Source organism: Pholis gunnellus, assembly GCF_910591455.1.
Source record: "Pholis gunnellus genome assembly, chromosome: 5".
Lineage (NCBI taxonomy): Eukaryota > Metazoa > Chordata > Actinopteri > Perciformes > Pholidae > Pholis > Pholis gunnellus.
Window position 1 is genome coordinate 22,053,049 of NC_136531.1, and position 21,446 is coordinate 22,074,494.

The 21,446-nt window shown below is 41.6% G+C and overlaps 2 protein-coding genes across 2 annotated transcripts; both read right to left on the reverse strand.

Moving 5' to 3' along the window:
- Positions 1-893: 893 nt before the first annotated feature.
- cd7al (cd7 antigen-like) lies at positions 894-6,520 on the reverse strand. Its single transcript, XM_079159752.1, has 5 exons — positions 6,386-6,520; positions 5,816-6,169; positions 4,541-4,918; positions 3,055-3,161; positions 894-2,628 (listed from the first exon to the last, which is right to left on the reverse strand). The coding sequence occupies exons 1-5, from the start codon at positions 6,444-6,446 to the stop codon at positions 2,413-2,415; spliced, it is 1,116 nt and encodes a 371-aa protein (XP_079015878.1). The 5' UTR covers positions 6,447-6,520; the 3' UTR covers positions 894-2,412.
- A 3,704-nt stretch (positions 6,521-10,224) lies between these two features.
- Positions 10,225-16,746, reverse strand: znf207b (zinc finger protein 207, b). The gene is made up of 10 exons (XM_079159237.1): positions 16,604-16,746; positions 15,863-15,989; positions 15,548-15,686; positions 15,030-15,218; positions 14,431-14,506; positions 13,863-13,924; positions 13,317-13,456; positions 11,938-12,192; positions 11,394-11,550; positions 10,225-11,038 (listed from the first exon to the last, which is right to left on the reverse strand). Exons 1-10 carry the CDS (start codon positions 16,642-16,644, stop codon positions 10,887-10,889), a joined length of 1,338 nt encoding a protein of 445 aa, XP_079015363.1. The 5' UTR covers positions 16,645-16,746; the 3' UTR covers positions 10,225-10,886.
- Positions 16,747-21,446: the final 4,700 nt, after the last annotated feature.

Consider the following 21,446-nt stretch of genomic DNA (forward strand, 5'->3'; position numbering starts at 1 on the left):
AAAAGAGTCATAATATAGTATGAATACAAAAGTTGTAAGAAAGTCATATTATTGTATGTTGAAAATAATTGAAAAAAAGTCATAACATAATCATATTCTGGGTTATTTAATAATGACGACACAATCAGAATTTCAAAACATACAGACGTAAATAATGACTAAATAAGACAAACGTATTCCGTCGGTAGAACTCGATCCTGCGCTTATAAACAGGACACAGAATAAATACCACAAAACACAGTATAAATACCACAGAACACAGTATAAATACCACGGACTTAATGAACTCACTGCAGTTTGTTAAACGGGTACCAGGCTACAGAGAGAAACCACCTCTACTCTGACAGTGATGAAGTGTCTTTATTAGTTATTAGTATTAATAGTTACTATTAAGTACAGTGATAAAGGTGTCTTTATTAGTAATTAGTATTATTAGTTACTATTATTAAGTACAGTGATCATGTGAACAGACACAAACTCCTCAAAAGTCTCTCCAGCTGTTAAAGCCGACTGACAGCTGATCCAGCTGTGATCAGCTGATCCTCCGTCATCAGAAACGGGACGTCGCCTCACGTGACGATACAAAGGAAAGGACGTCTCATGTCTCTTAACACATATTTCCTCGTTTCCTCTCTCCTCGCATGATTTCCTTGCATCTCTCCATGCATCCCTGGTGGGAGGAACTAAGATGCAAGGAAAGGAGCCAAGTGAGGGAAACGGGGATGCAATTAAGAGACTTGGGATGTACCCACAGTTTATTATGCTGAAGAAAGTCATATTACAGTCAAAGTGCAGTTCGTTGAAAAGATTCATAAAATCTACATGTCATAGTATACTTTGTCGAAAATAGTCTGTATAGTTTTTATGAAAAATTCATACTATATAATGTCGGAAAAGTCATAAATATATCATAGCATAGTATGTTGAACTATTTATTTTTTTTGTAAAACTCCTAATATGGTATGTTGAAAAAATTCATCCAAAAGTCATGTCTAAAAAATTAATATTAATGTCATATTATAATAATAATATAATACAATAATCATAATATAATATATTGGATATAGCGGATAAGCAAACCTATTGTGCATTTTGTGAAAGATTTATGACATTTTTACCAGTGCAGATTCAGACCGTAAGATGTGGATGCATTTTAAATTGAATGATCTTCAAAAATAAATATCAGGGAAAAGTCTGTTTTCGTGATTTTCATGAACTGAACATTTACGAGGCTAGATCTCCAGCCACACCTGTGGTCCATGCTGTGTTTCTGAACAGTGCTTTTGTAGTTCAGATGCTGAATCCTGGAACAGCAGAGACCTTTCAGGAGCATGAAGATGATCTGTTTGGTTCTCATGTTCAACAGAACAAGTGACATCTTGGAAGTGAATGAAGCAAGGAAACAGCTTTTTTATTATTTCTTCTGTTCCTGGTCTCTTGGACACCTAACAGGTTAATAATTATAATACTGTGGTCCGTGATATGTGTATAATAAATATACATTTAAGATATTCAGAGTCAGAACAAGCATTGTGAATTATATCTGTCATTGCTGAGACCTTTGTTTGCTTGTCCCTCTGGACACTTTAGTCTGTCAAATCGTGATTTATTTTTGAAGGTGTACGCATAAACTCTATGCCAAATGCAACGCACCTTTTGCCCCCTTGTGTTAAAAACAATTCAGGGAAAACCCTGATTAGGTCGTGTGCAAACCAATAAACAGGAATTCTTAATGGAAATATTGGATTTTTTTAATCGGATTTAAGCATCAATGTCATAAAGTACTTTGATTTGTCAGGTATTTAAAGCTACACTGTGGAGTTTTTGACAGATTTGGTACAAATTTTTTTTAACACTACTCTACGCCAAATCTGGATATCAACAATCTAAGCTAGCAAATGTTTTATGAGGAAGCTAAAGCTGTCAGAACGTTTGTCAGACCTCAAAGAGGCAGAAAAGCTTTTTCGTCCAATGCATTCCGCCACTTCTGCTCTCCACACGGACTGTTTACATGCATGCTACCAAAGTCCGCTCACATGTGATCGGTCAATACTACTCTGATTACAAAAGGAAACCAGAACGCTTCCGTAACAACAGATCTCGTCCCGTTGCCTACACATTCTGCTTTATCGGTTTATACAGACTATTGTTTACAAAACTCCGCAGGGTACTTTTAATTGATCTGAAATAGCCAAAAACAGACAGTGGGAGTCAAGATTTACAAATGTTTTTTAAGAAAATGCCAAAAATACAGACTCACTTTTTCAAAATATCAACAGTCCAATATACATGAGATAAAAGACAGCACAGGGACAATCTTTCTCTGACAATCTGTTAGAGAACCTTCAGAGTGCCCATTGGAGTCTGGATAAGTTGGTCTAGTTTACGATGCCGGTGACAAAATCTAATACTTCATTTCGGAGAATCAGCCCTGGGGCTGAGGGCCCCGCTGGGGCTTTCGTAATGGTTTTCGGGACAGGATTTCTTCACGTGGCAGTTTGTGTACTCGGAACCCATTTCCTCCAGATGCCGGGGCTGCAGTTTTCGAGCGGCAGGCTGTGCCACGGTCATCTCCTCATAGATGGGGGCCTGAGAGACTGACATGACACTGCGGCGGCGTGCTTTGCCCTGACAGACATTGAAACAGGAGGAAGACAAATCAGTGAAGTGAACACACTCTCGATTTCCTGTTAAATCAAAGTTTGTCATTGTCTCTCGAGGCAGCGTCTTTAATAGGAAGTCCTAACGGAGTCTCGTTCTCTCTATGATATGTTTTACTATAACTTAAAAATACAATATAATTCACTTCTCATAAAGAATACATCTTAGAACTAAAGTAAAAGCAGAATAAAGATTTCACCGCCTGCATCTTTGAATTGTAAGAAAAACATGGTGACAACTGACAGCAACAACTTATGAAACTAGTGTGGTTTTGTGGTGAGCGCTCAGAGGAACTCAGGCACGCTCGCAGCAGGCAGGTGCTGTTCTGTAATTGGTTCAATTTTCCCCCCTTGTGTAGTATCAGAGCAGCGCATTATAATATAAGCCACTCACTTTATAGATCACCACAAATACGAGGAGGAAGAGGAGGAGGAGAACGACCACAGCTGAGGACAACGCGTACAGCAGAGTGGAGTAGTTGGAGCAGCCACACTGACCTCCTGTGAAGAAGCAGATAGAGAAATGTTGAGATGAAGAGGGTCGGCTTCACTGCTGCTGCAAGACAACAAAAAAACACTCAGGGCCTCAACATCCCCTGAGGGGCCACACTGACACCACTCAGCTCCCTCGTTGCGCTGCATTACAAGTGCATTCATGAAATCTTGTGAGATAAACTAAACAAAAGCGGTACGAACTGCCACTGTGGTCAAAAGACAGCTCATGCATGGTGTGTTCAGGGGAATTGCAAAAACCACTGAGACCAACTTCCTTCTCATTTGTAGGCTGTAGTAATCAGCAACAAACAGCAATGACATTTGACATTTGACATCTCAAACACAAGACTCCTGGTAGAATGTCCATCACATACTTCAATAATCTGAGTCAAGCTCCTTAATTATATTTGTGAATATTCTACAGTCAGAAACGGTGGTCTACATTTTCTAATTGTCATCAAATAAAAAAAAATAAAAAACAATATTGTGCGACCCTGTGGCCCTCGGCCCCGAGCCCATTCACTGCAAAAAATGGCAACAATATATAGATGAAATGATTTTTACTCAGATAATTTGCTGAAACAGCCGGACACTGTCGTTCTCAGCAACTGTCACTCAAACTGAAGTAAACGGTGTATTTGCCGGGGATATTCTCAGCATTGAGAATGCCTCGTGTGAGGATGGCGTGCTATGGCGCAGAGGAATGAGCCACACCAGGCTTTAGCTACACAGAAAACGCTTGTTAGTAGGAGACGTTCATTGTTGGTTTTGGTCTATTTATAGGATTGATAATAGGAAATATGTAGAATAGCACCAGACTTATCCTTTAAGACACATAATTAGGATTTCAAAATAATTCTCTGCATCTCGGAACTGATGGCTGACGGCACGGCCCAACCTTGCTTGACATCACCAAATATTAGACATGCTGATGTCTATTTTTTTTTCATTGTTTCATTTGTGGGCACACCCACAGGTGACAAAATAGAGGGAGCATTGCTAGTGCTTGTGAAACTGATAGAAGAGACATAGAAGGACATTACGCATCGGTTTCTATTCAGATTGTTATTTGAAGAGAAACAAACAGCATTAACAGCACTGCTCGACCGTTAACTTGGCAAATATGAACATACGTGGAATCTTCACCAAAGTTACAGCCATTGATATTGATATTATTTGTAGCAGTTATGTTAGTAGAAGGCGGACATCCTGAGATAGCAGAGCTGGACTGATCAGACACTGATAGACATTGAAACAACATGAAAAGAGGAGCAGGAAACACACGGGCGCAGCAAAAGAATTTTCCACTTTCAAAAGCCTGAAAAACAGAATGAAGGTTAGCATAAGTAACCAAGGCGATCAAGTCCCTCTGTGACGTGACCCACCTTGCACAGAAACAAAGAACACATGTCTCCCTAGACTGGTGCTGGTGTCGGTCCCGCCACGCAGGAGCAGCTGGCAGCTGTACAGGGCGCTGTCGTCCGGCTGCAGCTGCTGCAGGGTGAGGTTGTAGGTGATGCCCCTGGGACCGGGCGCCGAGGACAGCTGGACCCTCTCAACAGGGAACTGGGAGGAGGATGGGGGGCTGCTGCCGTGGTGACGCTTTGAGTGGTACAACACCTCCACAGGCGCCTGGCCCCGCTGCCGCTTCAGACTCACCCCCTCTACGGTCAAGGCTTCACCGTTTGGGGGGAAACAGGGGAGCACGGCTGAGCCCCCAGAACACGTCTCTACCAACCCAATGTCCGCCGACCCAGCGGCATCTCCAAAAGGGAAAGGGAATAAACCTTAGAATACGACGCATGGTAAAAAAAATCCCATTTCATGTTCAGGGTGCTGCGGGGTAAGGCATATCTGGGGTAAAAGTATATTGAAATTTAGGATGTATATCAATATTTATTGTACTGCATATTATTGCATCCAGGAAAAAGAACAGCTGCTGTTTTTAAAGTGTTGAAGAGGGTGAGAGGAGCTGGTGTGAAAGGCAATACTGAAGCTCATTCTGAGTCCACCTGTAGAAATATGTCTGTACACTTTGAATTGAAATAAAACTTGGATTGAAGCTTTTGATTTCGAAAAATGTTGCACTTGTTTTTGCATGTGGTGTATTTCAAAAGATCTGGGACACAGCACTTCCAGATAACAGGAGGTCATTCACGGCCAGGCTGGCAAATGCCTGAACACACAGACACTGACCAGAGTGAGTCATCATGGGCAACATGCTGAATGTGTGTCTAATGAGGGGAAACAAGTTGATGTTTCAGGAACTGCTGAGTGATCATGTTTAGCATTTTAGCATACATTTTTAAAATCCCTCTTGCTGGTGTATATCCTCCACCAGCACAATAAACTTCATGTCTTTAGTTAGCTCTTTAATTCCCCCCTCGACTTACAGTTCCAGCACTTTCCCTTCTGGCTGAAAGGACACCTGGATCAAACCGAAATGATTGACAATCATGATTATAAAGTATGCCTTATCAGACAGCGGTGTTTAGTGCGAGCACTAGTTTCTGAGCAAATGAAAAGCACCTTTTCCAAATATCAACACTCTGTATTTGAACCTTCTGGTTTTGTGGTAGTTTTGGAAAGTTCAACCTCCTAAAAATCAGGTGAGAAGTGAGAGGGACGTGAAAAAAAATAAAATAAAAATAGACACTCACCAGCATTAACGAGGAGGAAGAATTCGGTCTTTCCAGGTATTCGGTCGTCGTTAGAGGAAGGGTTGGCCACCATAAACTCACAGTAGTAGCGGTCTGTGTCGCTGGCACTCAGCTGTGAGACGGTCACATTCAGAGCGTGGCTGCTCGGGTCTCCGCTGTCACTGATGCGGTTCTTGTCGTCGGCCTTTCCCACACTGACGTCGCTGTCGGTGTACTTGAAGAGCACTTCGCGGGGATCCAGCCAGCTGCGCTTCAGGTAGACTCCGAAAGGTGGAGGGTTCCTTTGCTCAACCACACAGGGAAGAACCACAGAGTCCCCCTCATTCCTCTCCAAGAACTGAATGTCACTGCACACTTCATACAAAAGGGGGGAAAAAAAGTTTGGGAATACATATTCTTGTCTGGTGATTCTATACTTAAAGATGTGTGTCAGTTGTAAAATAAAAGTCAAAATGATACAACCACAAACTGCCGCCCCAAGAAAGCAGCAAAGCTGAAATATTTTTGACAGAGGTGCATTACAGTGTGAAGTGTTCCTGTTGTTCTGTCCACACCAAATGATCAACTCACCAAATCCAGTCTGTGTGATGAACAGAGTCCACAGACAAGCCAGGTACTGGATCCTAGTCATCTTCAATACGGTCAGAAGACTTTTAGTTCAGATCCTGAGGGACGTCAGTGATGTAAACCATGACAGGACACATGCAAGCACTCAGAACTGGATAACAAAAGCTTTGGGTGACTGTAAATGAAACCATGAGGAACTCCATGAAGCTCCACCTTCAAACCTCAAGACTAACGCAAGAGGAAGCGCACCCCTAACCAACACAACGTATGTTGGATCAGCTCCTTCTAAGGCAACATCAATTATAAAAGTAACAATACAACACAGCTGAGAGCGAAGGTTCAGATCGGATTAACGGGGATCTATTGCACACCAGAACAGTTAGAACCCTAAAGATCCATTTTCTTTGGGTTTTTGTGGCAGTTTGACCCAACTTTTCACTATAATTACCATTTATTCACACAGTTGTCTGTCTCACATGCTTGAGAAAACTTTTCACAGAGTATTTGTTTTACATATCCCAGAGGAAATGATTACGACTATTTCTGAACAGGATGTTTGCTTTCTGATCATGTGCATCGAGGGAAGCAAATGTCAAGTCTGTCAAAAAAGGGCCTGCAGACTGAGTCTCAAGCACAGCTTCGAGACGTGACTGACAAAAACACGGAGCATTGGGTCTCAGCAACTTTTCATAGGCAAGATGGAGAGGAGCAATTTGAGAGAGAAGCAACACGTTCAAATGTCTAGTCCTTTAAATGCTCAGACTAAAAGAATGACTTCTGAAAGATGTAGAACACCTCCAGCAACTCTTTAAGCAGTAACTCAGAGGCAGCTGGGTTTATTGTTGTTTTGTTCTGAAAGATATGTTACGACTCATCCGAGAAGCTTCTTCATTTCTGACAGGCAGGGAGTTACATTGTTCACACTCTTGTTAGAAAATAGAAAAGGGTCGAGATGAGAAAGAAAATAATGACAAATACGCAAACCTTCATAAGCATGAACGATGTAGGACCATGAATCATCTATAAAACAAACCGCAGGACTTTAGACTTGTTTTTGCACTAAGTTAGATTCTAAAGACGGTCTTTCTGAACAGGCGGTTTGCTCTGTGGTTCAAGTATCTTCTACTAGTCCAGCAGGAAACCACGGTTAGAATGTTTACATGTATAACAGGTGGTGGGGGTTAAGTGACTGTTTACTGAGTGCCACTGTTCAAAAAGGGGACTTCAGTTTGAGAAGCTCGAGCGTCTTTGTGCATTTATTCCCTTTTATCAATCAGGTTTGGTTAGCGAGGGCCTCTAAATGCACTCACAGAGCTTTGTTAGCATTTTTTGGGGGGGCGGGGGGCTAAATGAGGTCTCAAACTGCTCGTGCAGTTTATGTAGAGCGTGCTTGGCCTCACCGATGCTTCTAACCACGACTTCAGGTTCAAAAAGAAATGTATGACTAATTCTTGGAAACGTCAACAACCCACCAGCGGAAGAGAGAAACTAAATTAGGACACAAACGCAATGTGGTCCTGGAAGTTTCCATTTAATGACTTTATACACCAACACATCAAATGGTTGCGTTGAAGGTGGTCATTCCAAATTACATAAAAGGTTAAGTAACGCTTTGCAAAATGGCCAACATTGAAGGACTTAATACTAACTCAACTCTGGGTAAAATTCATATTAATAAACAGAGAACATAATCAAATGTAATTTAATACATTGTTAAAATAGTATAAACTATTTTTAGGAAGATATTTCACTGTAGTTCTTTATTTTTATTGTATTTTCAAATTACTTTTACTTCATCGTGAGACAAGAAATTACAAATAACACTTCCATCATTCCCTTATAGGGAAGTTATCTGAACTATTACTGCTTTAATTAAGTTTCATACTACAGTAGGTACAGTTAACAATAAATGTATCAGACTGTATCTAACAGATTTTCTCAGGATTTCTATCGTGGGAGAAGTGGGTTTAAAGTGGGTTTAAAGTGGGTTTGTTCATGTTCATGTTTCATCAATAACCCCCCCATGCCACTAGGGGGCGCCCACTCAGAATAGTGGATTTCCCCTAAAATGTGAATTTCTTTTAATTGAAGGACAACAAGTGGTTACAAATTAATGCAATCATTTTATTTAAAAAAAAAACATACATGTCAAGGTACTTTCAGGACAACTGCTCCTTTTAGGGCAGTTTGTTTTACTTTAAATACAAAAAAAGAGTTTAAAAAAACGACTTAAAAAAAAAAGACCAGAGTATCAGAGATAGAGACCAACATGGCATTTTCATGACAGCTTTTCAAAAACTAATTCATCCAAACCAAAATCCTAATTTTTATTACCGTCAAAGGAAACATTTTCCTCATGTCAAGAGCTCATTTTCACTATTAATACTTTCAACACTTAAGTACATGTCGGTGCCAACAACTTCTGAGTTTTTACTTGAAGAGTCAGTTCAAATAAAACAAAAACATCTCTCACACACACACTCACACACACCTTTAAATCACTAAAATGGAATGAACATGATATCTCTTTAACACCCATTGAAAAGTCTTCAATTATCTTTTACAATTTAACAACATACTTTAAAAAAACAGTACAAAACCAGGCCTAGCATCCTGTTGTACAGGGCAGACCCAGACTAAAGTAAACAGCAGGTACTTACTGGGGTTAACTGACCTTTTCATGCCAGCTGAGTGGGTTTTAAGGCTGATATGGATGGGCTATAAACAACAAAAACAAATACAAAGCAGTAAGTGATATGCGCAGAGGAAACACTCGTGCCACTCTAAATACCAACAGCAACTTCTTGCCACCGAGTCTTTTGATCTCACGTGTGCACCAACGACTCAAAACGTGTAACGGATATCTCAGCGATTGCTCTCTACAGCAATCTGCAACACAGGATCACCGCGGTGGACGATGATGAACATTTAGAGTAGATAAGGATGGACATAACAAAGAACCACCCAGCAATACAAACGAGCACCGCAGTAAATAACAATCTAGCAAAGGAGTTTCAGGTGTTACATCGACTGTTGTGTCGCAGTTTGAAGTTCTGTTTAGAAATATACTGTTAGCTATTTGTTGGTGCTTGTGAGGGTTTCATTGCGACCTTTTTGGATCATTTCAACTTGAAACTTTTACTTTCTACACTCTTTTGCAGGAAAGGACGCACAAGTAATTCAGGGAGTTGCTGCTTTAAGTCACAACTACAGACCTGAGTTATCATGTAGCAGTTTGTGTCTTACAACCACTATTTGGAGTTTTACCAACCGAAGTCATCTAAAACGGGGACAAACCAAAGAACTGGATCACCACTGACTTGCTTCACAACATTGGAATTTAACACAGAGCTACTGTATTGTTGGGTTTGTTGTTGTGCTTGCCCTCTGTAGCGGGGACACCACTGAGATATGACAAACTAACACTAGAGCATTCATGCACGTACAGAGAAAAACAATAAGAGTTAATGAATCAGGAGTGACATTTAGTTCCTCCTGCGCTCTGGTTGAGTGCATCTATAAGTGTTATTTAATCTGCAGTTATGTCCGTCATTATCATGAGGTAACATGCAGTATTTAGAACCAAAAGTTGGCCAACATCGTAGTTTCTAAATATTTTATCCGTTTCTGACCTCATGGAAGAGCGTTTTCTTTTGTACTTCAATATCCAGTCTGTTACGATGCGAGGTGGACTCTTACAAAAGATAGATGATGGCAAACTTGGTTTTTAAATACCCGATGAAATCCTGTCGTTAAAAAAAAAAAAAAAGAGGAGGAATGAGATAAGCGCACCGGTACAAACCTTCGTCACTCACCTCCACGCACGTCAGGACAAACCAGCATTGAATTTCAAGATGAATTTTATTACAACAGATTCATAAAACATTACAAAGGATGCATACAGGTACCCTCTTGACCAGGACATATTAAAAGCAAACCTGAAATAAGGATAAAGCTAGAGAATGATGAGTCGTGAAATTTTAACACTACTTAGTTGGAATCATTTTCATCACTGAGGCCCTCACCAACCAAGGTTGGGGACGCAAGTCCAACAGCACCTAAGCGCGCTGTGAGGGCCTCAATCAACCTACCGAAAAGAAAAAACAAACAAAAGAAAAAGAATCAAATGTTTACAAGAGAAACTTGCCTTTGTAAGGGGGGTTGGTACGCTCATGTAACTCCAGCAGCTTCAAAAGAAATATGAATCATTTTAACACACTTTACTTCTATAAACCTGAGAGAAACCTATGGGTGGGGGGGTGGGGGGGGAGATATATCCTCACATGAAACCAGATGACAACAAAATAGCTTTCAGGAACTTGTGTGGTGTTTGGCTGTTTTCCAATAAAGATGTTACATTAAATGTCCATTAGTTCTAACAAATAATGTTTTGTCTTCACCACCACTGGTCTCACTGCTCTTTGCTCGCAGCTAGGTTTGAAAAAGCACAAGGATGAGAGAAAGGTGTTAACCTCAAACCTAATGTGGTGGCTGCTTTGCCTCTTCAGTAGCGCCCGGCCGGAGACATGACGGGCGGCCTCATGCCCATGGGAGGGCCTCCCTGGTACGGGGGCACCATAGGAAGGCCCTGCCCGTATGGAGGCATCCCTCCGGGCATGTAGCTCGGCATGCCCTGAGGAGGAGCACCGTACTGACCTGCAGGGGGGGAACACAAGGAACGCAACATGTGACGAAACGGTTGATTTCAATTAAAAACTGCAGCTTGTGTCAATTCATTGGGATGCAAACTTTACGTAAATAAATAGCAACTTGATTTAGCATGAACTTGTCATCGTCACAGAGCGAATAAATGCATTGAAATGTGCCATAATTGTTTAAGAACCACTGATCAAGTGCAATTAAACTGTAGTTTCATTAACACAATGATAATATAAACAAGCTGGTGACAATAAAGTGGTTTTATATACGATTCACAAACTCAAAACTTTTGGATCGTTAAGCAAAAAGAACACCTGAAGCGTACTTTTTCCCCTAACAAGCTTTTCCTTACCGTGCATGGGATGCCTCATGCCAGGCTGCTGTGGTGGCATGCCTTGCTGTGGGGGCATTATGCCGCCCACAGCCGGCACGGGGGGAGCAGCGACATGGACCTGAGTCGGCCTGGGTGTGAGTCGCTGGTAGCGGGGCAACTGGGCCCTCAATTCCTCCTGTTGGCAGGGACAACACACAGAGCACACATTCAGACTGAAGAAAGTCTAGTATGCCCCTTACAGTACAAAGATAAACACTCACAAACATGACGGGGAATTGGGTACCAATGTTGCCGTGCCCTGACTTCACACTGAGGACATTCAAGCTCAGAACAATGCTTCAACATAACCACAACAGAGCAACGTGTAAAGAAGTGTAAGGAAATACAATGTAAATGCGTGGCGAATATCCCATAACGATCTTAACTTTACGGTGATGATGATATTCAGAACCTGACTGGTGGTCAAACAGTGCACCCACCCTTTCATCCATCCATGTACTCTTATACGTATCAGTCATTACTTACTGTGAAAAGGGCAAAATGGAAAGCTCAAGCAACTTACCAGTGAGATATCCTCATCAGGATGGATCAACTTACTAGTTGCACTCGTGGTGGTGAGGGTGGCGGGTTTGGTGGCCACTGTGGCCGGGGGTTTGGCCACAGTGCTGCTAGAGGGGTTAGAAGAGGAAGAAGTGGAAGAGCAAGAAGAGACAGAGGGCTGGGTGTAGGCAGGGAATGTTGCTTTGGGAGGGTCGGAGGAGGAGGCGGCTGTACTGTGGGAGTTTGAAGCTGCAGCTCCTGAAGTGCTCTGCTGGGCCTGCAAACAGACAGAGAATCAGGTCACTGACTGGTCCTCCGAGGGACGACTTTCTTACTTTTTAAAGATGAAAAAAAGCAACACAAGACAAAGAAGTCCTCCGTGGATTATACCTTCGTCACAATCATTATGTAACAGATTATTTTGACATAGAACACCCCCCCCCCCACACACACACACACATATATAACTGGATTACAAATATGGCATGACACAAGTTAAACCCTTTGCGTCCAGTACAATACACAATACAAATCCTGAGATATAAACAGAACGAAATCGTGTGGGAAAAAAAAAAAGGCGACGTGTGTTATGCATTGCTGCAGCGTTCAAAGTCAAAGCGCGATGAGTAGTTCTTGCAGTAATCATGCTTCAGAGGTTAGGAGGAGTGAATGCAAAATAAGACCCATTAAATCCAGTGTTGCGCCTCATTCTGCGTTAGTTAAAGCACATGCACAGAAATAAAGCTCACAGACAAAAAAGTAGGGCAGTTGTTGTCGGGGATAATTATCCGACGACGACATTATCGCCAACGTGCTCGTATTTTTTGATGCACGCGGCAATTACCTTTAACAATCAGCCTAGTTTTACAGCGTGAGAATTTACAGGCAGAGTTCATAAAGAAGCAACATGCAGCTGCCACAGCCAAGTCAAAGTCTGTGAGCGTACTTGTGGCGCGTTAGGAAAGGGATGCTGAGAGGAGGCAGACTGAAGGTCTGCAGCTGGAGAGGAAACGGCTGCTGTGCTGCTGTGAACACCAGCGCCCATCTGCAGCATGGTGGGAAGGAGATCACAGTATTTGCATGTAACATGTCCAGTCTATCCAAATTCAATAACGAGAACAAAAACTAATTTCATAATAGTGACACTGATTTAAAAGAAGGGAGAAAAAAAAGAAATGGGGCGGAGAAAGGCAGAAAAAGAGGAACAGCTGACGACAGAAAATGAGGAAACGAGACATCGGAAATCCGAAGTGTCGAGAAGTACAATAATATCCCCGAGTACCGTTTTCATAAGAAACAGACGGGCTTACAGACGGCTCTAAACTCTCTGAAAAGGCTGTGCGAGTGTGTACTGTTGTGTGTGTGTGTGTGTGTGCTGTTGTGTGGGTGCATGGTGCCCACCTGTGCTGCACTGGGGAAGAGGGGCTTGGTGACAGCGGGCTGGGCCACTGGTACTGCCGGTCGACTGGGCATCACTCCGGCTGCAGCAGCTTGGGCCATATGGGGCATCCCTGGCCTTGGAGCCATGTGAGGTGGCATTCCTAAACAATCACCCAAACACGGTCAGTCAACCCTTCTGGCACCAGTACATTGAAGACATATTAAGAGAGAGAAAATAAGCACGTCGAGTGAATAGAAGGGGGCAAGAATGCATCTAATTCAGCCACACCTGCTGAACAATCTAAAACTGTAAGCAACAGGAGCTTTAGTTTGTGATGCGTTTACGGTCGACCAATCTAATTTACAAGGTTATCTTTGCTACATGGGCATAAACTACATATGTGCAAGCTGTTAGTGGTGTGGCTACATTTTCTTTCAAGTCAAAATTAGTAAAAAATTCTAAATTCTGCAGACAATACGGAGTGAAAAATATCAAGACAAACTATTTCTCGTTCAATTTAAAATGCCATTTGTAATCCGTAAAAAAAATAAATAAATAAAACTCACCGTGGGGCATACCGGGCATCCCTGGCATCATGGGAGGCATCATTCCACCCATGGGCATCATGCTGCAAAAGGCAATAAGTATATTAATAATAACGCTGATTTGGTGTTACAGAGGAAACGGAGATGATGCATGTGTGGTAACGCAGAACCAGCAGAGTTTCACTTTGGTGGAATTACGTGACCAGACATTGTCGTTCAGTGAAAATAACCCCCCCCCCCGGCCTCAGGCTGCAGACGGGTTACAAAACTAAAATGTAATGAACATCAGCCTAACGTAGTTCTAGAAGGTTTTTCCATAAGTTGTCATGTATGAAAGGACCCCAAATGAACACTGTAAGCAGACGACTTGATTAATCTCAGTGAATTATTTAAACAGCATTGTATAGGTAAGATTATGTTCCATGTAAGTGGTTGATCACTGGAACTACAAGCGGTTTCCACTGTGCTAGAACTACAGTCAAATGAAATCTAATTTACACACAAAGAGGATCATTTATTAAAAGGGGTAAAGGAGCATTGAATCTAAAATGGCATCATTAAACACATCAATGAATAAGAGATCTTTTACCCTGGTGGCATCCCGTGCATGGCAGGAGGCATGCCGTGCATCATGGGAGGAACGCCAGGCATCATGGGAGGCATTCCTGCAACAGTGAGTAAGAGGATACGTTTTGTTTAACTCAACACTACATCACTCCAACCTCCCTGTCGGATCTATACTGCTGCTGCTGCTCAGCCAGTAGCACGACGTTCATATGCAACTCTGGGATTTACGGGTTTATTTCGACCAAAGCACAGATGGCGTTTGTTGAAACAGCGGACAGACTAACCAAGAAAGTTTTATTTCATTTCTGTCGAGTTTAAAGGAAGTGGGTTTTTACGATAAGTTAACCCTGAAATTAAGAGACGTAAAAGTGAGAAACTTGATTTCAGAAGGTGTACGGTTACATTTTCCTCATACAGAAAAATATAACACATCACCCAATCCTAAAATAGAACCCCCTAATTATCAGACATAGCACCAGGTCAAGGTTTTCTAAATCCCATTCAAGTCTAAAGCCCTAAACATTAAAGTTGGCAGAACAAATGACAGACATATCTATAGGTCTGTCACAACTTGAGTCAGTGCTGATTCCCCACTTCTGGGTTTGACGAAGAGGTCCTTGCCTTGATATCCTCCATGGTGCATCCCAGCTCCGCCAGCCACAGGAGGCATCCCAAGCTGGGCCATTGGAGCAGCGTAGCCCGCCTGGGGCTGGACAGCAGCGACCTGCTGAACCGACGGTCCTGCTTCATCGTCGTCGTCGTCGTCCTCATCGGAGTCGTCCTGATTGTTTGACTTCTTCTTTTGACTCTCTGAAAACCCGAGAGGGAATATTTAAGGTAATGTTGAAGCTGAAACAAAATGGACCTACGGTTCTACAAACAAAAACCTTGGAAGGTTGGTTTTAAGGTAAGCACACAGCATTCAAAAGCATCGTAGTTATAGAAAATACATTTAGCCTAGATGGGATACACCAGGATTACCCTCCACTACCTCTCGGGGCTCTTAGCACATAAACATGCTACCCAATATCAGGAATCCCCCTTAACTTTGAATCATTCCAACACAAAACACACAAAACCATTACAAAATCGAAGAAAACAAGTCATTCGGCCATCTAGACTTTTAAAATTGTACACACCTTGTGATTTCTGTTCTAATGTCCGTCTTCTTTCCTGCATGTCTTTCTCTGGAATCCCCTCCATACCGTAGATCTCCAGCTCGATGTCTACTCTTCCAGGAATTGCATTTGGTACACTGTCAATGGTTTCTTTGTGTACCTGAAACACATGCAAAGTGAGTATGTGCATACTATCACAGCAAGCATAGTAATGTTTCATCCATGGGTCCACTTTATGATAACAACTGGTAGCTCTTTATGACCAAAACATTGCAAGAACGATGGAACCAAAGACACTTAAGAACTAAAAGTTAGATCAATGAGAAATGCACCTACCTGCATGCAATGGATAGCCAAGCCTGGGCCTGTGTACAACTTCTTGTGGCAAATATGGCATTTAAAATGCTTTGCCTTCTGATGCTGGATGAGGATCTTTTCATCATCGAAGTCTCGATTACAGTACCTTGAGTGAAGAGTTAAGGATTGTGTTCGAAAGAGGGAACATCAGCTAAACACCAAAAATACAACGTGCATCACCCGAGCCAGTGACTCACATGCAAGCCTCCAACACAAGGTTAATGCTGCCTAAATAAAACGCCCTGGTCTGAGGCGTAGTCTTACCCACCATTCATGATCAATGACCTGGCAGCAAAGATTCAAAGTACACACAACTCGAAAACCACGAGGTTTCTGAGTAATCCAGCGCAAGACGTAAGCTACATCATAACGTTAGCTGTTGCCCTGAATCATCAATGCATCGCTAACAGGTTAGCTAGCTAGCAACGGAGACAGCTCGCTGAACTTGCCTCTTAGCATAGCATGAACTCGACGTAATCTACTACTGCGTGACTATACACGATACCAAATGTGGTTTTTTTTGCGGTAATAATCATTGACTGGATTAAAAATCAACCCTCAACACGATCTACTAGCCATGACCGAATCGTTAAGCTAACGTTAGCTTACAAGCCGATAAACCCTCCGAGAGGCTAACTCGGGCCTTCCTTTTGTCAAGCTAACGCTTAGCCTCTGGCATTTCTACGATGGTATTTTGTCATCCAGACAAAGAAAGGATACCAGCACCATGGCTTCATCTGCTTCTTCTTCTTTCGTCCCATTTCTAATGAATACTGAAAGAGAGGTCTTACAACGTTATATACTGGTCTTATTATCTGTTTGACAACAGCATGCTGTAGTCCCGTAACAACGCCGAAAATGGCGCTCTGCTGAAGGAAGTTGTAGGGGAGGCTACAGTCTCGCGAACACAGAAATCACACGTAATGTCATAGACACGCCCCTAGTTTTGGAGACTCGTTAATATAATGTAGCTGGTGTAATACTGTCATAACTAGAAAAAAAAAACTGCCATTGGAACGGGTATGGGTTGTTTTTTTTCCAAGTTTACATAGTGTTTAGTGACAACCTATCATGCAAATATATTGGATATAGACTGGGGCAAAACTTGTGTGGCCCTTGCAGTATTTGGGTCCCCGCTCCAGCCTGTAGGACATGTCCTTCTGCATCTGCTGGGCCTTGGCTGCCTGGTCCTAGTGAATCACTTTATCCCACAACTCTTTAAGTCCTTTCAGCAGCCCCTTCACCTTCCTCTCCAAGTGCATCAACTGGGAGTATACAGGGTACGCTACTTGTTGGGCAATATGTAAGACTGAGCCACACCTGGGCTAACCGGCTTCACGGGATAATACCTGACAAAAGAATGTTGAAGGCAAAATAATTTAAGATTGCATGAAGATGAAGATGAAGGCCGTTTGGCATTGTTCCAGTTCTCAGATAAGAGACTTTCACTGTGAAAGCGACTGAAATATCGCTGGCAAGATAAGACATATTATGTAGTTATTGTGATGGTTTGAGATAGAAGGGATCAAAGCATACATTGGGTGTATGTCCTAAAAATCCCTCTTACAACAGAGATCCAAGACCAGATCAAATGAATAGAGACGTAGGCCTACAAGGTGCGTGCTAGGTAGATAGTAAGATGTGTAAATTAAAGGATAGGACATACACAGAAACAAAATGTTCAAAAACACCCAGATGGAGCTGGCCGAGTGCAATGCTCTGATCACACATCAGGGTTTCAGGCTGCTGAGAAGCAACGTTTTTTCTTTCTCTAAGCTGTGATAGTCCCTAAAACAAAACATTAGGCCTATACAGCAAAAGCACCACACACACACACACACACACACACACTTGCACAATACCAATTCAGGTCAAGCTGAACAATTTAGACGATTGTTAAGGCCAAAAGGCAAAGCAGGATATAGAAAAATGTGTGGGTCATTCTGTGTCATTTAGCCAAAAAGTCCAGTTTAAACTGCAGCAAAATGACACTGCTAATGAACCAGAATGAATTAACCAAACAACTGACATGATCAGCCATTTTAACTGATGGAATATAATTCTGCTGCTGTGCATACTTGTATTGCACACACCTCTCAAAGACCACCACCAGCTCCCTTGGTCTACACTGAGTCCACTGAGGTGGGCTCATTTTCACTTTCCCCCTCAGGCAGCTGACAAGCCAGCAGTGACTCCTGTGACAGCGAGAGCTGGATCTGTGAGATAAGCTTTCGGCTGCAATCAGAATCTTTCCGACTTGACAAGGATTCTGGTTTGTGGGCTGGAAGCAAGGCCGGAGCTGACAGTGTCATGATCAGGGGGTCAGAAGGGCTATTGGAGATCCCAGAGGTGGTGGGGGAGATGATGGACTCTCAGCTGAACCACTATCACCAGCTGGCGGCGATGGCTCTGTGAAACAATTTGTAACCCAAGACTGATGGCTGGTCATTGCTGTTTGGTGTGGTGGCATAAGAATCCTTCACTTCATCAAAAGTCAATAAGGTTTCTAATTTCCCTTCAAGAACTGAAGGAGAGCTGTCCAACACATCATTCACAGTGATGAGTGGGGCTACCAATGCTCCACCTGCCTCATTTAAAAGTGAAGGGATCCCGCCCTCCATGGAAACTGTAACGCTATCACAGCCGACATCTCTATGTCTCTGCTGCATTGTTGTGAGAGATTGTTTCTTCCACTTCAACTTTAAATGTGCCGTACTGGATAGTTAGAAAACCAACCTCAACTTTAAAAAAACACATTAATAAACACATTAATTAATTAATTAAAGGGGAAAAATATATACAAATAAGTGCAAAAGACAGCAAATTGCAAGTATTAGGTTGAGTAAAGATATACAACGTGATATCTTTCTCTCAGGTTTTGTTGCACTCACCATTGACATTCTTGGTCAGCTTCCAGAAAATCGGACAAACTGGACCCTGTAGGACTGAACTAACTTAACCCCAGAAGATGGCAGTAGTGCATCAGTAAGGATGCAGCAGCTGGAGTAAAAACCCAAAGAAAAGTGGACTATGATGGTCTGTTTTATCGTTAATCGAAAAAATGACAAAACAGAAATATCACATTTTTCTGTCTTCTGTTTTCAACCAAAAATGTGAAAGCACAGCCGCTTTTCTGTTTTTTGTTGTCTGAATCTTAAAAAACAACAACGAGAGAACCAAAGTCAAATAACAAGCCAATTTTGTTTTTTGCAAATTCCTCTTTTGGGCAATACAATGTATACAAGAAATTCCTTTATACAGTCTATGATGCAAGCACATACCAGGGTAAAATTAGAAGAAACATATATGAATGTAACTAAATAAACCTGGGCCGTTTGGAGTATGCTAGCAACAGTAGTTGACTACATGAGATTTATTTTCTTTTATCCATGCACACAGCAAGAATCAAGTTTTCGATTACACGGTGCGTTGTTTGATGCAATACAGTTCATAGTTCAAAGTCATTTTGTGTGTGCAGAGTTGTTGCTGTTAGCACTGATATTCCGTTGCTTGAGTGAACGCAGAGCATAAACTGTATAAGGAGACGCAGAGTAAACGTGTTTACCATTTCTACCAGTGTTGCAGTATAAATGTATTTAAACCATAGATTTAGTCATATTTACCTCTATCTTTGTCAATGATCTAGGTATATTGATACAGATGTATTTAATGCAGTTTGTTTCATCTGATATTTGATGTTCATGGGTAATTTGTAGCCTAGTTACATACATCATGTATGTACTTGTTATTTTTATGTCATGGAAGAGTGAGCATGTGTTGTTCATGAAGCAATAAATAATGACAATTGAAAAATGAAGAGACGTTTGGTGCATTCTTATTAAACACTAAGCATAATTGACCCACCTCATTGATTTATTTGTCACACTTAAATCCTGAATTGAATGGTGAAACAGAAGCGGTCAAAGGGCCGAGATGAGAAGAAATAATGTTGGCCAAGTACTGTGGTCCTAATGAAATGACCTTTTTGCCATCGATATACAGAAATTTGACTCTAGAATATTCTAAATGTGTTACTAAATCTCACAAGATAAGAGCAAAAACAAGATGAATTGTTTCTCTTTTGTTCTTTGCTATCATGTTACCTGTCTTTAGACCCCTCACATTTATCTCTGGAGCTGTAGGCGGATGCAGACCGTCAGATTTGAAATGTTGATTGTGTTAATTTGAGTTCCACCTTGAAGCCAGATTTTAGGTCAGCTTCTCGAATGCACAGAGGGCCCACAGAATCACAACAATTTTATTTCAAAGAGAAAACCATTGTTAAAGATTCCAATTCTTGTTACAGGGAAGGAGATCGAGTGTCACACTTTGTCACCGACCCCTTTCACGGTGCACAATATAATCACAATGCAACAACTAATTCTGAAGGTTTCTGCTTTTAGGGGAGTATTGAACTTGTGCTTGGCATACAGAATTAGAAAATACCAAAGATGTTCCTTCTTTGCTAATCTAGACGGGTGCAGATGTCATTGTATCATATAGAAGTAAATGTGAGCTACTGCTCTTATGTAAGGAAGGTCATGATCTGCTGATTTGACATGTAACCCGGGGAACTAAATGGCCCTGTTGCTCAGTTTTACAGGAACTGCAAACTACCCGAATATATTGTTAATTATATAATCAGAATTAGCGTAAAGTGTGTACATATACAATGAATATTACTTATTTAAACGTACAGGCACAGAGATAGACATACGGCTAAAAGCAGGCAACAACGCTAAACAACAATCATTTGACGACTATAAAACAATGTGAGACATCTTAGACATGTGAGAGTAGCTGTGCTCTCCATGTTCTTATACGATAACTCCTAGAGTCAAACCCTACAACAGTTCACACACAAGCGCAGTGCTAAATCATTCTTTAGACCAAATTGCTGACATTATGATGACACGATTTTGTCAGAGGTGCTAAGACGCTGACAGCAGAGTCACAACAGAACAGGTTAGAGGTTGAATGATGATGACAGTGACAGTGATGATGGTGCAGTGATGATATAGTAATGAAGGTAAAAACGGGAAGCACATGGCGCTATGGCTGGGTGGTAACTGAGGCAAGGTCCACTGAAGGCTGCTTAATACGAATAAACCAAATGTCTCTTTATTTTTAAATTGTCATTATTTATTGCCTCATGATCAACACGTGCTCACTCTTCCATGTTTGATTCTGAAATGACATAGAAATAACAAGTAAATACATAATGTATCTAACTAGGTTGCAAATTAACCATCAACATCAAATATCAGATGAAACAAACTGCATTAAATAAATCTGTATCAATAACAGATAATGAACAAAGACACAGGTAAATAGAACTGAATCTATGGTTCAAATACACTTATACTGCTATCTACTGGTAGAAATGGTGTAAACACGTTTACTTTGCTTCTCGTTACACATTGTATGCTCTGCGTTCACTCAAGCAACGGACTACGGTGGAAAAATATATATCAGTGCTAACAGCAACAACTCTGCACACACAACATGACTTTGATTAAACTGTATTACGAACTGTATTGCATCAAACAATGCACCGATTAAT

What these genes read in the sequence shown, in the direction of transcription:
- cd7al (XM_079159752.1), bottom strand. Translation starts at nt 6,446, where the DNA reads ATGACTAGGATCCAGTACCTGGCTTGTCTGTGGACTCTGTTCATCACA. An exon ending in CATCACACAGACTGGATTTG is followed by an intron (nt 6,170 to 6,385) that starts GTGAGTTGATCA and finishes TTTTGTATGAAG; the next exon opens with TGTGCAGTGACATTCAGTTC. An exon ending in GTTCTTTGTTTCTGTGCAAG is followed by an intron (nt 3,162 to 4,540) that starts GTGGGTCACGTC and finishes GCTTCTTCACAG; the next exon opens with GAGGTCAGTGTGGCTGCTCC.
- znf207b (XM_079159237.1), bottom strand. Translation starts at nt 16,644, where the DNA reads ATGGGACGAAAGAAGAAGAAGCAGATGAAGCCATGGTGCTG. An exon ending in CAGATGAAGCCATGGTGCTG is followed by an intron (nt 15,990 to 16,603) that starts GTATCCTTTCTT and finishes TCTTCACTCAAG; the next exon opens with GTACTGTAATCGAGACTTCG. An exon ending in CATGAGGCATCCCATGCACG is followed by an intron (nt 11,039 to 11,393) that starts GTAAGGAAAAGC and finishes CCCCCCCTGCAG; the next exon opens with GTCAGTACGGTGCTCCTCCT.